Raw genomic sequence first — 17,510 nt, 5'->3', positions numbered from 1 at the left:
TGTGAAGTGTTTCCTTAAACATCTGTTAACTTCAATATAACACAGAAATGTGATTATACATGTGAAATCTTTACCTCAAACTCTTGATGTTGTGTAGAGCCGGTATAAGTCTCTTCAATCCTTCACTCCGAAAATGACATGAATGTATATTTACTTCTTCTATCTCTCTGCAGGATTGAAGGATAAAAGACAGCACAGAGCAGTCCAGAGGGCTGAAGTGAACACCAGAAAAGTCAACTTTGTTTGATCCAATACATTGTGACACCAGAGCCTTATTCCTGCTCTCATAGAGATAGTAGAATACATTAAGAAGCTCTCTGCTGCCTCTCATGGGTTTGTCACGTATTTGTTCTGGTATTTTCTTCTGGATCCAGGAGATGACATGTCTGGCAGCCTGAGTAGACAATTCTCCCCCATGAGACTTTAACATGGATCTAGTAGAAGAGTCTGAAAGACCGCAGAGGAAACGGAGGAGTATTTCACCTCGGCCGTCTTCATAAGATTCAGCATCATCAAGTGTTTCCTGTAATCTGTCAGGATTATCGGTAATAAAATGGACTAAAGCAGCAAAAAACTCCTGAAGAGTGAGATGTAAGAAGGTGTAATCCACATCAGGAGGCTGACCAGATTCCATCATGAAAGATGAGAAGAGATGATTATCATTTCTCACATTGAATGACTCCAGATGACGCTCATCAAATACAATCCTGTGATTCATGACTCCATGTTCTGCCATCCACCCAATAGAGGTCAGCAGTTCCCGGGCAGTGTGACCACCATCTTTATTCTGGCTGTGATTGGCCAGAATGTTGGAGACAAAAGTCACAAAGAGTTGTGTCATTGTTTTGGGTAATGATGTCATCAGCTGATCAGTGATTGTTGGTTGGGATCTGAAGCACATTGATAACACTGTACAGATGATCCAGCAATATGATGGGATATAACAGAAAGTGTACAGCGTGTCATTCTCCTGCACATGATGAAAAGCCTTTCCTGACAATTCCTCATTTCCAAAGAAATTATTGAAGAAGATCAGTCGGTCTCCATGGAGAAATCCCATGATCTCAGCTATTCTCTGGAAAACACCGGTATCAACTGATGCCAGTCTGGTTGGGCGGCTGGTTATCAGTACAGAGCAACCCATAAGAAGTCTCTGCCTCACCAAACTGACCACAATCTCACCAAAATGTGATCTCTGCTTTGGATTGGACAGTCTACTTGATCTGAAATCCATTTGGTGAACACTTTCATCTAATCCATCAAATATAAACAGAAGTCTCTCTGGATCTTGTAAAATATCTCCAATCTGACTCTCCAGATACGGATATTGATGAAGAATCATCTCCTCCAAGCTGACCTCTCCCAGTCTATTAAGGTCCCGGAATCTGAAGACGAAAAGAAAGGCAAATCTCTGGTAGTGTTTTCCGGTCACCCAGTCATAGACAAACTTCTGCATCAGTGTGGTCTTCCCTATTCCTGGCACTCCGCTCACCATTACTGCGTGTGGTACACAATGTGACTGGTGGTTCCATCGGAACAGCCTGTTGGGGGAAATGTGTTCCAGTCTAGTTTGTGTTTCCTTCAAACATTCCTCATGTTTTACCCCAGTCTGTATCAGTTCATTCTGGGGACGTTCCCTGAACTGATCGGTGGTGACTACAACCAGGTTCACATAACGCTCATTGATGAGGAATGTTTGTGGTTCCAGGGTAGTTCCTGGGGGTCTATGCTCCTCTAGAGTCTCCGTCTTCTCCATCAGATGTTGTTTGTGCTCTTTATGAATATCTGGGAATATAATGGAAACCTTTTCTGGTTAAAACAAAAGCTAAGACTGTGTTGTTTGACATTAATGTTTATTATGGTCCATCCATGAATGAATTAAGTCTAAATTATATTATAACAAAAATCTTATATTATTGTTAAATGTTAAAAAAAAATCACTGACTTATGAACTTCTATAGGCCTAACACATCACACCATGGTGTAGCAAAGAGGGTTATGGCCAGAACACCCTTAAGTAGTTGCAAGATCAATTTGCAGAGATTTCAACAGGAGGACAGCCGTGCAGGGAAAGGCCCCAGCAAGACACCACATCTGCACGTGCAGGAATGCTGTCTCTTATGGCAACAGTCTTTAACAGTTCTAAACACAAAATGTAACAGTTTTTCACCCTTCACTACAACTTCTTCTTGTAGCCAACTGAGCTCCCGGTCTCTCACTAGACTCTCTGATTCACTAACACTGAACCCCTTGAGCTCCTCTAATCTTTGCGGTGGTATCTTCTTTAAGCGTCACCTCACTGCCTCTCTACTTGGTCCCTAGCTTGGCACTCCAGATACTTCTCAAGCTTCACCCCTGTTGGCCTGCTCGGCCCCTGGCTTGACTCACAAGGCTGCTCTGCAAGCGTCACCTCCACTGGTTGGGTCCCTGACTTGATTACCACCTGAAGTTTCCCGCTTCGCCATTGTGCTCATTCAGTGAGAATGTGACTCCGGGAATTGTCTTCAGTTACTTACTGTGGTCCCTGGTAATAAGGCTTATGGAAGCGACAGCTTCCCCTCTACATCCGACCACTGACAGGTTCTCCGGCCAGTAGACTTCTGGTTGGATTGCCAGCCGCAATTCCAACCCTGCGCTGCTTTCCTGCTTCTGGATAGGCCTCAGACAGCCCAGCAGCCAGATGCCTCGGGATAGGCCCAAGCTCTGGCCTAGCAGCCAGGGCAATACGACACACATCCACCCAGACAGGCATCCAGGTGGCATAGAACCTAGATCACCTGACTCCACCCAAATATATAGGTGCTCCCAGAAGGCCATGGGATACAAAGAAACCCCAGCCCATTGGCTGAGATGCCATGACAATCAGCCAAGGTAACTACACCTGGCAGGTAAATTTAGGAGCAACCCTGCCTAAACATCAGGGTGCTACAAAGGTAAATTCAAATGTCCCAAGCGAGTGGGTGCCTTACTCCCTAAGATATCGATCTCCAAACTACGGCCCTCCAGTTGTTAAGGCCCTTTACGTCTTTAGGTTTTGTAGGGTTTAGGCTTTTAGATTTAGATATTTACCTATCAACTCCGGAATCAGTGAGGGTCCATATTCATCCAGCAGAATCTGATCCACAAGATCATCACCTATAAAGAGGAATATAAGATGATGACTCTGAGTCATGTATGAACTATCAAAGAGTGCAATTTGCTGAAAATTACATTTTTTTTTCCTGCTGCAGAACTTTCTGTACATCACCAAAATGCACCCCTTCACAGGTAGGATTAGGACACCCCCAAGGCATGTTATTTAAAGAAATTGATAATTTTTAATGTTTCACTTTAACCACTTAAGGAACGCAACATAATTTTTCAGAATCAGTGTTTTCAAGTTAAAATATATATTTATTTATTTTTGCTAGAAAATTACTTGGAACCCCCAAACATTATATATATATTTTCTAACACCCTAGAGAATAAAATGGCGGTCGTTGCAATACTTTCTGTCACACCGTTTTTGCGCAGCGGTCTTACAAGCGCACTTTTTTGGGGGAAAAAAATAAAAAAATGTTGTATAAAAAAATAAGACAACAGTAAAGTTGGCTCCATTTTTTTTATATTGTGAAAGATAATGTTACCTAACAAGTCACGCTTCAAAATTATGTCCGATCGCGGAATGGCGACAAACTTTTACCCTTAAAAATCTCCATAGGTGACGTTTAAAAAATTCTACAGGTTGCATGTTTTGCGTTACAGAGGAAGTCTAGTGATAGAATTATTGCTCTCGCTCTAATTATCACGGCAATACCCCACGTGTGGTTTGAACACTGGTTTCTTCTGCGCGCAAGCTCGGTAAAATGGGGCACTTAAAAAAAAATCGTATTTATTTAACTTATTATTTTTACACTGTCCTTTAAAAAAAAAATAATTGGGTCACTAATTTTCCTATTGCAAGGAATGTAAGCATGACAGAACCTCTTAAATATGAGATCTGTGGTTATACCGACCTCAGATCTCATATTTACACTAAAATCCAATAAAAAAAGAAATAATGTAATTTGAAAAAAAAAAAAATTCCCCTTTAAGAGCATGGGCGGAAGTGATTATTGATGTTGTTGCCACCCTCCAATGCTATGGAGCCAAGTGGGGGCCATCTTCTCTTCACTCGGCTCCATGCTCAGAGGGGGAGAGAGGACACGATTGTCTCCGCCGCTACCGGTGGAGACCACCGGAGCGCGGCGGGAGGAGGAACCCCTCTCCCTTTACCGATAAGAGTGATCTTGTGGCGAATCCGCCGCTGAGACCACTTTTATCTGAAACCAGACCGCCCGTTCAAGAAAAGGATACCGGGGATATGGCAGCTATCTGCTGCCATAACAACCATATTCCTCTTCAAAGAGCCACGGTATAATGACGGCGTGCGGTCCAGAAATGGTTAAGCAGTTAAAAACCCACTGCTCCTGACCGAATGGATTTTTTTTTAATGTTTGCATTAGTACATATTCCCCAGGTCAGTGCCCATTCTCATTCTATTTTTGACACCCCCTTGCCTATTAGCCCAGAAAATGGGCATTTTTAATTTGACAAATTTGGCTCCTATTGTCTCCTTGGTGAATTGCTTGCCATGAGTATTGGCTTATGTTGTTGTTTGTGTCGCTAACCAGAGCTTATATCTTAAATTCATTGTATAATTGAATTCACTCTGACAGAATAAAAGATTTTTAATCAATTACCTTTTTATAAATATTTTGCTGCTAAAAAAAAAACCTTGGCCAAACCCTTCCATTTGCTGAACCCTGCTTAAACCAAACCTGGGTCATCAATATTTTACATCCATGTAGTCCCAGGATTAAAATAAAAAATAAAAATGTAATTAAATTAAAGATGTAATTAAATTAAATAAATTAAATTAAATTAAAATTAATTACATTAAATTAAATTTAAAATTTAAATTTCAGTTTAAGTTTCAATTAATTACAAATGAAAAGAAACACAGAATAACCTCCCAGCACATTACACTGTCCCCCTCTAATCCTTTATATGTCACAGGAAGACCTCCATGAGGAGGACAGAAATTTCAAATATTTAAGCTGGCCATGGACAGTTCGAATCTCTGAGATTCGAACCATGTATGGGCTGGTTGAATGTACCCAGGTTGATTGAATTATCAGCTTGGGTACCTTGGCTATTATAGCCACTAGCATTAATCGCTGTGTTCTTCCGGCGGGGACTGCTTCCCCCCTACCGGGAAAACACAATAGCTTTGTGGGAGATATTCCTCTATCAACAGACTGTTGATGGGGGAAGCGAGCGATTTTTTTTTTCCTGCAACCCGTGGTTGCAGGAAAGAAAATTGTTCTATCTGTGGCTGACTTTAGTCAGCACACCCATCTTCTGGCCAGGTATGTGCTACCACTCATACGCTGACGACACTCAACTCTACTTTCTCATCACTGGAAAAAAAGACCAATATCATGGTCTAGATCGATGATTGGATGACTGTGAGCTCCCTCAAACTCAATGGATACAAAACAGAACTTCTTCTCCTCCAAGCAAACCGAAAGACAAAAGCTGAGACTTCATGGACACCACCCACCATCCTTGGACAGATCATCACCCCAAGCATCAAAGTCAAAAGTCTCTGAGTCATCTTTGACTCTGAGATGTCGATGGATGCACAAATAGGATCAGTGATCAGTGGATCTCCTCCGGCTGCTGCATAGACTCATTCCATTTATCCCAGAAGAAGACATAGCAGTAGTAGTTGGAACTATCATCAATTCTCGACTACGCAAACTCCCTCAACATAGGACTACTTAAATACCAGATTTCGCGCCTACATGTCGTCCAGAACACGGCAGCCAGACTGGTAACAGGGGAAAAACTCTGGGAATCCATCACCCCTTCACTTAGGACCCTTCATTGGCCAACCGTAAAGGATAGGGTCACATTCAAGACCTTTAAAGGAGTGGCGGCTCCCCTTCAACCACCTGCCCTCATCTATCCATTAGAATGCATATGCCTCCATTGTGGGGACACTCATTGTTTAGTGTTAAGACCACAGATTACAGGGTGCCTTGGCGCGGCTCTGTGGCTCACGCATGCGTTTGCAAATGCGTGCGGACAAAACCCCTGTTTTTAACGCATACTATTAGACAGATTAATTGGCTGTTCTGCGAGCTGGTCGGTAAGTAGGCTTGGTTTTTGCCTGGGTATTCCCCAGGTTTTGTTGTCATCACATTCAAGACCCTCTGTCTTACCCACAAGTGCACACAAGGAAACGCTCCTCAATACTTGTACGAGAAAATGAAACACTGCACCCCCAACCCCTTTCTCCGATTAACTAACCAAAACCTCCTCCACATCCCCAGGTCCCACTACAAATCGAAGGGAGAACGAAGATTTGCAGTCCAAGGACTACGGCTATGGAACGCTCTACCCACAAACATCCGCATGGAAGAAAACCATCGGGCCTTCAGGACAAAAATTAAAACTCATCTCTTCTGAAGGATCAGGGCGACACTAGATGGAAATAAGCGCCTTGAGGCGATTTAGTTCGCATTTGCAGTGCTATAAAAGTTATTCACTCACTCAGGTAACAAAACATGATAACATAAGCTTCCCCAACACACTGCAATGGTTTCAACAATACCTCACAAAGCAATACCAAGTTAATTTAAAAAATCATGCTCTGTGACAATGTTAGTGAATATTTTATCACAAAATCCTCTTACCTGTCCGTGTGACCTCATCCAGAATGGCCAACAAATTAGGATGAGCCTTCTGTAGTGCATATAGACAATCCCAAAATCCAATCACAGCTTCTCTTCCCCGAGACTGCATATCTTCTAATAAGATCTGAGCGAAGGCAGACCGGTCTATTTCCATTGACAGGTATTCCTGGAAGATACATCTTATTATTGTTCAATTTTAGCAGTATGTAGCAGAGTCTTTAACCTCTTCCAGTCTAATGAGAACCTTCGAGGCCACAGACAGAAGACGACCTTCAATATGTGGTGGGTTGTGAGGCATAGTGGGTGCAAAGGTGGTAAAAGTCATTGGGTGCCAGACACTTCTTGGATGCAAAAAGAGGTTTTATTTCTTGACCTGTCTTTTTTTTTTTTTTTTTCAGGGGAAAGAGGGTTAGGGCCAGGACACCCTTAAATAGTTCCAATTTAAAAAAAGGCAGACTCAGAGACTTCAATAGGAGGACAGCCGTACAGGGAAAGGCCACATCAAGGTGCCACTTTGGGCGGGCAGGTTTGCTGTCTTCTATGGCAACAGTACTTAAAGCGGAGGTTTACCCGCACAGGACACTATTTCCCCCTAGATGGATGCTCGTTTTCTCTAGGGGAATCGGCTAGTTGTTTTAAAATATGATCCGTACTTACCGTTTACGAGATGCATCTTCTCCGCCGCTTCCGGGTATGGGCTGAGGGACTGGGCGTTCCTATTTTGATTGACAGTCTTCCGGCGGTCGCATCCATCGCGTCACGATTTTCCGAAAGAAGCCGAACGTCGGTGCGCAGGCACAGTATAGAGCCGCACCGACGTTCAGCTTCTTTCGGCTACTAGTGACGCGATGGATGCGACCGTCGGAAGCCTCTCGGAAGACTGTCAATCAAGAAGGAACGCCCAGTCCCGAAGACCCATACCCGGAAGCGACGGAGAAGATGCATCTCGAAAACGGGTAAGTACGGATCATATTTTAAAACAATTAGCCGATTCCCCTAGACAAAAACGAGCAGGAATCTAAGGGGAAAAGAGGAAAAAATAAATAAATGGGTGAACTCCCGCTTTTAACAGTTCCTAATTCAAAGTTCAACAGTTTTCTTAACTTCACTACTACATTCACTTGTAGTTCTTTAGCCCCTTGAGCTCCTGGTCTCTCACTGGACTCTCCGATTCACTGACTCTGAATCCCTGAGATCCTCAAGGCTTTTGTGGTGGTATTTCCCTCAAGCATAAACAGAAAAGTCAGTGCTACTACCCATACACCACATAGATAGCAGAGATCCTGGGTGCTCGAATCACAGTCGCTGGCTGAGTAGAGTAATGAAGAAATAATGATCCTCACTCCAGTCGTTGCTCTTTAAAAAAATTGTTGTTTTTATTGACAAGCCACAGTGAACAAACGCAAGTAAAAACAGTTGGCGTGTTTCAGCCTATAAGGCCTTAGTCATAATGACTAAGGCCTTATAGGCTGAAATGTGTCAACTGTTTTTACTAACGTTTGTTTACTGTGGCTTGTCAATAAAAACAAGGGCCCAGATTCTCAAAGGACATACGACGGCGTATCTCCAGATACGCCATCATATCTCTGAGTCTGAGCCGTCGTATCTATGCGCCTGATTCTTAGAATCAGTTACGCATAGATTTGTATTATGCCGCGTACACACGGTCGTTTTTTGTGATGAAACAAAACTACGTTTTTCAAACTTCATTTTAAAAAACGACATTATGGCCTACACACCATCGTTTTTTCAAAATGCTCTAGCAAAGCGCGGTTACGTTCAGCACGTACAACGGCACTCTGTTCCATTCAAGCTCCCGTCATAAGTTGCTTCTGAGCATACGCGGGTTTAAAAACTTAGTTTTAAACGTCGTTTTACCCACACACTATCATTTTAAATGACAAAAAACGACGTTTTGAAAAACGACACAAAAAATTGAAGCATGCTTCAATTTTTTTTTTTTTTTGTCGTTTTTCAGAAAAACATAAAATTACGTTTTCCCCGCACACGGTCATTTTAAATGACGTTTTTAAAAACGTTGTTTTTTTTCATCACATCAAACGACCGTCTAAGTCTCTTACGCTGTCGGATCTTAACTGCATATTTACGCTGGCCGCTAGGGGCGTGTACGCTGATTTACGCCTAGAAATATGTAAATCAGCTAGATACGCAAATTCACGAACGTACGCCCGGCCGAGGCAGTACAGATACGCCGTTTACGTTATGCTTTTCCTGGCGTAAAGTTACCCCTGCTATATGAGGCGTACATGCGGCGTATACATTTTACGTCGTTTGCGTAAGTCGTTCGTGAATGGGGCTGGACGTATTTTACATTCACGTTTATGCACACTGGGATATGTCCACGGACGGCGCATGCGCCGTTCGTAAAAAGCGTCATTTATGTGGGGTCACATAACATTTACATAACACACGCCCACATCTTCCACATTTGAATTAGGCGGGCTTACGCCGGTCTATTTACGCTACGCCGCCGCAACTTACGGAGCAAGTGCTTTGAGAATACTGCACTTGCCCGTCTAAGTTGCGGGGGCGTAACGTAAATAGGATACGTTACACCCGCTCAAAGATACGCCGCTGTACGTGAATCCGGGCCAAAGATTTTTCAAAGAGCAATGACTGGAGTACGGATCATTTTTTCTTCATCTCCCGTAAGCGTCTCCCACGCTTCCCTGCAGGGTCCCTAGCTTGGCACTACAGATACTCTTCAAGGTTCAACCACGCTGACCGTCTCGGTCCCTGGCTTGACTCACAAGGCTGATCTGCAAGTGTCACCTCTGCTGGTTGGGTCCCTGACTTGATCACAGTCTGAAGTTTCCCGATTCTCCACCATGCCCGTTCGGTGAGAATACTGCTCCGGTACTTGCTTCAGTTACTCACTGTGGTCCCTGGTAAAAAATGCTGGAGGAGGCTTGCACCTGCAAACATCTTTGTGTGTGATGAGCCGTTACTTTTCTACATATTTTGCTGTATATTTTTCTTACATCTGTGTCTATCACATTCCGAGGTTGTAGCTCTACCAGGACGGAATGAGGATCCATGTTCTCCAGGATGTGGATCAGATCATCTCTGTAATGCTCGTATATCATCCTCAGTGATGAATCGGAATATGAAGATAGCCGATGGCGGAAACTTGTGATGTCATCTAGAAAAATACACAAAAAATAAAGCAGGTCTGATGATTTGAATTTAGGATCTCTAGACTGTTAACTGCAGCCGGAGGGACTGGACTTTTACTTGGACGATTGGTGGCCTGTGTGCACCGTTTGGGAAAAGAAACAAATTATTGGGGCCCTGCGCCACAATTCTGGCGTTAATAGCCATTGTTAATGCACTGTGCCAAATTCAATAACAATTTGCTCTACTTTTCTTCCTAGCTGCGAGTTGTGCGCCACATTCAGCTAGTTCTTATTAGAGACCATAGGCGCGCGCACAGGGTGTGGCAGGTGTGCCTGGGCACACCCTAATCACCCTCTGTGGTGCATATTCCCCCTGTTAAGACCCCTGATATTTCACCAAATAATTTCTTGTAATTCCAATTTTTTCTGCAAAAAAAATAATAAAAAATTGTAATAAAAAATAATACAATATCTTACATCCAGCCTCCTCCAGTCTAATGAGAACCTTTAGATCCAAAGACAGATGACACCCTTCTGTATGTGGTGGGTTGTGAGGCATGGGGGGTGCGAAGATGTAAGTTATTGAACCCCAGACACTTCTTTAATGCAAAAGAGATGTTTTTTTTTCTTTTACAGTCTTTCTTTTATGGGGGAAAAGGGTTAGGGCCAGGACACCCTTGAGTAGTTACAATTTCAAAAGACTTCAAAAAGGAGGACAGCCATACAGGGAGATGCCCCATCAAGGTGCCACATCTGCACGTGCAGGAATGCTGTCTCCTATGGTAACAGTCTTAAACAATTCCTAACACAAATTTTAACAGTTCTTTCAGCTTCACTACAACTTATCCTTGTAGTTCTTCAGCCCCTTGAGCTTCCGGTCTCTCACTGGACTCTCTGATTCACTGACTCTGAATCCCTGGAGTTCCTCAAGGCTTTTGCGTTAATCTCTTCCTCAAGCATCTCCCACGCTCAGGGCAGGACTTAGGATGGTGGGGGCCCCTGGGCTTGAGTGTTGAAGGGGCTCCCTGGAGCCAAGAATTGGGGGGGGGGGGGATTGAAGATGTTGAGCGAGGGAGGGGATCATAGTTGTTGAGCGGGGGGGTGCATTAAATGAGCGGGGGGGGCGCATTAAAGTTGTTGAGCGGGGGGCGCATTACATTAAGGTTGATGAGCGGGGGGGTGGGGAATTAAAGTTGTTGAGCGGGGGGGGGGGGGGCCTCTCACCTGTGCATGGAATGTGTCGGCTCTCTTCCCTTCAGCAGACATCAACACACCAGGTTTTGCAGTTGTTGAGCAGGGGGGGGGGGTGCCTCTCACCTGTGCCGACAGATGGGGCCACAGACTGTCATTAGCCCGGCTGTCAGCTTTCTTCCCTTCAGCAGACACAGTCCTCCATACACCGCTCCGGTTCCTCCTGCTTCCGTGCTGCCTCCTCTTGCAGTGCAGGAAAATTAACCCTTTCTGCGGGAAAAAGCTGTCTGTGCGGGAAAGTCCCGCAGAATCCGTGCGTGTTGGGAGGTATGCGCAGGGCCGCCATCAGGAATTTTGGGGCCCCTTACACAGCTTAAGGCATGGGCCCCCCTGGAGCAGAGAAACGGGGGGGGGGGGTGCTGCTGCCGCCTGAAATTGAGAAGCGGGGGGGCTGCGGCAAATTGAGAAGCGGGGGGGGCCTTTACAAAAAAAAAGAAATAAAGAAAAAAATATATATATATATATATATAAAAAAAAAAGGGGGGGGGGTAGCCATCCGGGGCCCTGGGGACCTCTGGGCCCTTTAATAAAAAGAAAAAAGAAACCTCTGGGTAATAAAAAAATAAACATTTATAAAAAAATACATAAAAAAAGGGAGGTTGCCATCTGGGTCCCTGGTGACCTCTGGGCCTTTTAATAAAAAAAAATATAAAAAAAAAATAAACATTTATAAAAAAAAAAAAAAAGGGGGGGGGTTGCCACATGGGGCCCTCGGAGCCCTTTAATAAAAAAAAATATGTATATATATATATCATTCCTCTGATCATTCCTGTATTAAATTGTACTGTAACTATAATGTCTTCCCTGATGTTGTAAAGCGCTGCGTAAACTGTTGGCGCTATATAAATCCTGTATAATAATAATAATAATAATAATAATAATAAATATATATATATATATATATATATATATATATATATATATATATATATATATATATATATATATATATATATATATATATATATATATAAAAAGGGGGGTTGCCATCCGGGGGCCCTGGAGACCTCTGGGCCCTTTATTATTATTATTATTAAAATATATATAAAAACAAAATATATTAAAAAAAAGGGGGGTTGCCGCCTGGGGCCCCCTATTGGGCGGGGCCCATGGGCTTGAGCCCAGTCAAGCCCAATGGTAAGTCCGGCCCTGCCCACGCTTCCCTGCTGGGTCCCTAGCTTGGCACTCCAGATACTTCTCAACCTTCACCCCTGCTAATGCTGCGTACACACGATCGGACATTCCGACATCAAAACCGTGGATTTTTTTCCGACGGATTGTTCGCTCAAACTTGTGTTGCATACACACGGTCACACAAATGTTGTCGGAAATTCCAAACGTCAAGAACGCGGTGACAAAACTACGACGAGGTGAGAAAAATTAAGTTCAATGATTTTGAGCACGAGTCAAATTGATACCGAGCATACGTAGGATTTTTGTGCGTCGGAACTGGCTACAGACGATCGGAATTTTCGACAACAACTTTTGTTGTCGGAAAAATTGAGAACCAGCTTTCAAACATTTGTTTTCGAAAATTCCGACAGCAAATATATGATGGAGCCTACACACGGTCGTGTGTATGCGGCATAACCGGCTCGGTCTCTGGCTTGACACACAAGGTTGCTCTGCAAGTATCATCTTCCGCTGGTTGGGTCCCTGACTTGATCAGAGCCTGAAGCTTCCCCGATTCTCCACCATGCCCGTTCGGTGAAAATACTGCTCTTGTACTTGCTTCAGTTACTCACTGTGGTCCCTGGTAATAAAGTGATTGGTCCCTTAGTGGTGACAGCTTTCATTCTACCCCCGACCACAACAGGTTCTCCGGCTGGCAGAACCGTCACTTCTGGTTAGACTGCAAACCGACCTCAATCCCAACCCTGCCTTGCCCTCTTACTTCTGGATAAGGGCCTCGCACAGCCTGGCAGCCAAACTCCCCCTGGGATAGGCCCAATCTCCGGCCTAGCGTACAACATGCGTCCGTCTAGATGGCACAGAACATGAAGCACATGACTCCACCCGAATATATAGGTTCTCCCAGCAGGCCAAGGGATTCAAGAAAACCCCTGCCCATTGGTTGAGATACCCTTTATACCCATAACCTGACCTTGAAATGTCCTTCTCAATCTAGTACCACTAAGTACCCGGCCACCTAGTGACAGAAGAGGAAGGTACAACAAGGCCAATCTTAGGCGGGAAAATAAATGGATCTCTAACCATTAACTAAGGTAGCTTACTCCTGGCAAGTAAGTTTGTGAGGAGCTAAACCCCAGGGCACTACATCAGGTATGTTAATGTTTTCCAGATTCCCTCAACTTTCAATTGGACAATTAGGTGAATATTGGTGAAATGTGTGAATCTTGGATGAAAACCTCGCTAAACAGACCCCATAGTTTATACTTTATATTTTGTAAACCAATAATATTTCAAAGGTCATGAATCCATCCATCCATCCATCCATCCATTCATCATTAGCTTTTTACACTTTACTGCAGTTGCCTAAAATGATCACTATTACTCTTATAAAAGAGTAAACAGGAAATGATCATATAAATGTGTAAACAGGAAATGATCATATAAATGAGTAAACAGGAAATGATCATATAAATGTGTAAACAGGAAATGATCATATAAATGAGTAAACAGGAAATGATCATTTAAATGTGTAAACAGGAAATGATCATATAAAAGAGTAAACAGGAAATGATCATATAAATGAATAAACAGGAAATGATCATATAAATGTGTAAACAGGAAATGATCATATAAATGAATAAACAGGAAATGATCATATAAATGTGTAAACAAGAAATGATCATATAAATTAGTAAACAGGAATTAATCTCAGATTACCAGTAGTGGTGACTTGTGCCGAGCTGTCATATCTTCTTTCATGGTTGGGATCCATCTTGTCAGTCGTTGTGAATAAAATTATAGCAGAAATCCGGCCATCGCTCCACACACCTAGACATACCAACACCATCAATATTAGGACTTTACAATCAAGCCAAACCCGAACACTTTAGCGGCACAGGGCATGTTTTTTTTCGTAGTATACACAATCGGATAATAAAAGACCTGGGGCACCTTTGGGTGCCTCAAGGACAGTGGTATTTCAGCGCGCTGCGTTAAACAGTGGGTGTGGCCAAACTGCTCTTGCTGACATCGTGGCTCCCCCTCAGTGATGCCAAACCTGCCCCCAGACAGCGGCCCGCATCTCCCGAATGGCAACAGATTTTTGTGTGACTACCTCAGTTACTTGGGCAGCCACAGCCCAGTCTAAATAATGTGTCCGGGTTACAGGCAGACTAAAACCCAGACACAAGATCCCAAACCCAAACTGTCCGGGTGAATCCTGGACAGGTGGCAACCCTACGCGAACCGTCGTAGCTGTACGTCGGGCCCTTTAAGCGGGATAGCAGGTGCGCGCCCGCTGCATTGGGGGGTGCCAATGCTTGTGACCGGAAGTTGCGATGACCGCCAGCCACGAGCAATCGCGGGCTCGAGAGGCAGAACAGGGACGTGTGCATGGTCCCAAAAATGTGTCAAAAGTGTCTCATGTGTCCACCATAATGCGGCAGTCACGATAAAAATCGCAGATTGACGCCATTACTAGTAAGAAATTAAATAATAATAAAAATGCTATAAATCTATCCCCTATTTTGTAGACACTATAACTTATGTTGTGGGTGGAAGCCGGTCTGTAGGGGGTCGAGAAGGATGTTGTCCGTGAGGTAGCGACTCATTCGGTCATGGACAAGACGTTCGATGAGCTGGTATAGATGGTATAGATGCCCGGCGAGGCTACATAGAATCTCCCAAATCTATCCTGAGGAATGTTGGCGAAGCGGAAGAGATGTAGGTACAATGATTCATATATGGCGGACATGCCCCCAGATTATAGAATTCTGGGAGATTGTATTTCAAATTTGCTCTTTTGTAACTGGCATATCTGACAAGAAATCTCCGGAAATAGCTCTGTTATCCATATACCCGGGCTCTACGTGAGAGGTCACAAAAAGGACTGCTCCCTTACCTAATCTCCGCTGCGTGAATAATTATACCCAGACATTGGAATACAAGAGTTGCTCCAACTATTAAAGAGTGGGTTGCTGAACTTAATCAATTAAAGAGAATGGAGGAAATAACGGCGAGTTTACAGGGAAGCCATCATAAGTTTATGTCACTGTGGTCATCTTGGATTGAATTCTCGAGCTCAGGTATGCTGAGATCCTATCTTTGAAAAGTTAAAGGGGTTGTAAAGGTTTGCTTTTTATTTTCTAAATTGGTTCCTTTAAGCTCGTGCATTTTTGGTTCCCTTTCCTTTTCCTTCCATTTCCCTTCTAAATGTTTTTTTTCTTTGTCTGAATTTCTCACTTCCTGTTCCTCCTCAATAAGCTTACCCCCCATCATCTGAGCCGTTCTGGCTGGGGGTTAGTCAGAGTGCTCGCCCCCTCCCTTGAGACTACATCACTGCGGGGAGACACTGTGTACATCGCCACAGGGATGTAGTCCCAAGGGAGGGTGTCATGTACCTGTTGGAGATCGAGCAGTAGAGGGGGCTTCTCTTGCACTTCCTGTCCAACGCCCCTGATAGAGATGACAGGGAGTGGAGGACACAGAGCGGCACGAGGGCCGATGTAGTAGATGGTTTCGACTGGGCCTTGGCAGAGACTAGGGTGCCCACGTGTCCCGGATTGCCCGGGACTGTCCCGCAAATGACATGTCTGTCCTGGGTCCCGGGCACCTTCATTCCGGGACAATACAGTGTCCCAGAATGAAATAGAGGCCACAGCTACCCCCTACTAACTAATAACTACATTTCCGGAACTGGTTGCTAGGGCCAGCGCTGCCTGGCATCTTGCAACCAGTGACAATTTACTCTCAGACAGTGAGACCGGGACGAGGCCTGCACCTAGTGCAGCACTGCTGTCCCCACCCACCTCGGCACCTCCTTTTCCGGCACCCAGCGGCAAGGACTTCCGGCAAGGACACTGGTGGTGTGATCTTCACTCTCCAGATAGTGACGCCACTCCTTTCCTTCTACGCACGTGGCTCATGCAGAGGGAGTGACAGCAGCACTGCATCTGGTGGCAGGCTATGGGTGGCAAGCGGCACTGCATCTGGGGGGAAGTGGCACATTCACCTGACAAATAATCCGCTGCCAAATTCCCCCTCAACCCCGAGACTACATTCCCCCCTCATGTTTTTTTGGGGAAGGTGAGAGAGGGGGTATGTCCCTGAATGGCAGTTTGGAAATGTGGTCAGCCTAGCAAAGACCCGATGGCTGGAGATCATTGGGCAGGTACTGAAGACAGAAACTCTGTGTTGCTGGAACAGCAGGCAGAGGCATTACCGGAACGGAAGCCAGGGGGTCATCAACAGCCGAGTAGAGCAGGTACCAAGACGTGAGGCAGAGACTAAGTCAGGACACAGGCCGGGTCTGGTACACAGTCGGGCAGCGAGGTACAGGAACATAAGGCAGAAGCAGAGACAATACAGGCCAAGGTCACAGGTAGGCAGGCGGAGATCCAAGACAGGTACAGATGAAACCGAGTCAAACACAAGGAACAGGAACAGGTCTGGTAACAGGAAGCAAGCTGAAAGACCACTCAGAAAGGTGTGTATGTCATTGCCTGGTCTAAGTAATGCGCGCGTGCCGACTCACCCACGTGTGCGCTCACGAATGCGCCATTGCATGCCCTTTCTTGTGCACATCCTGGTATGCCCGTGTCTGTGTGCCAATGCGCGCTTGTTACCCGGGTTTCTCTTACAGAGGGGGCGAGCACGCCGACTAACCCCCAGCCAGAACGGCTCGGATGATGGTGGAAAGCTTACTGAGGAGGAACAGGAAGTGAGAAATTCAGTCAAAGAAAAAAAAAAAACATTTAGAAGGGAAATGGAAGGAAAAGGTACGTGAACCAACAATGCACGAGCTTAAAGGAACCAATTTCGAAAATAAAAAAAAACATTTTTTATTTACAACGACTGACAACCCCTTTAAGGTTTATGAGTGAGACTTGGATTTGGTGTGGTTTGGCTGTTATGTTGTGGCTGATGGTCGAGAGGGGGCTTCCCGGAGGTTTGTGTAGGTCTGTTTATGTTTGTATTTGGTGTTTTTTTTTATTTTTTTCCTTTCTCTACGGGGCAGATATCTGCCTACGAGGAACACTCGACAGCACAAAATAGTCATTATGAAAGAATAGGTAAAAAGACCTAATTATATGTTTTTTGTTCTTGATTAGCTTTTATGAATTGTTATAGAGCAGTGGTTCTCAACCTGGGGGTCGGGACCCCCTTGGGGGTCAAATGATGATTTGCCAGGGGTCACCAAATCCTGGGCTGTTCCTGAAGCCCGCACTGTTCTCCCAGGAAGGGAGAGAAGAGAGGAAGGAACAAAGAA

General features: G+C 44.5%; 1 protein-coding gene across 4 annotated transcripts in view; it reads right to left on the bottom strand.

Moving 5' to 3' along the window:
* LOC120920592 (NACHT, LRR and PYD domains-containing protein 3-like) overlaps positions 1-17,510 on the bottom strand; it is a 57,065-nt gene that overhangs the window by 17,341 nt on the left and 22,214 nt on the right. For 3 of the 4 annotated variants that reach the window (XM_040332752.1, XM_040332748.1, XM_040332750.1), the window contains exons 2-6: positions 13,961-14,071; positions 9,725-9,885; positions 6,723-6,888; positions 3,070-3,135; positions 75-1,785 (exon numbers count right to left, since the gene is read on the bottom strand). In XM_040332752.1, coding sequence (XP_040188686.1) covers positions 75-1,785; positions 3,070-3,135; positions 6,723-6,888; positions 9,725-9,885; positions 13,961-14,015 — 2,159 coding nt within the window. In that variant the 5' untranslated portion in view covers positions 14,016-14,071. The remainder of the gene's footprint in view (positions 1-74; positions 1,786-3,069; positions 3,136-6,722; positions 6,889-9,724; positions 9,886-13,960; positions 14,072-17,510) is intronic. The other variant, XM_040332751.1, reaches the window with a different exon arrangement.

Source organism: Rana temporaria, chromosome 13 (genome assembly GCF_905171775.1).
Source record: "Rana temporaria chromosome 13, aRanTem1.1, whole genome shotgun sequence".
Classification (NCBI taxonomy): Eukaryota; Metazoa; Chordata; class Amphibia; order Anura; family Ranidae; genus Rana; species Rana temporaria.
The sequence above is the reverse complement of the archived record's forward strand: the minus strand, read 5'-3'. Positions and strand labels throughout refer to the sequence as shown.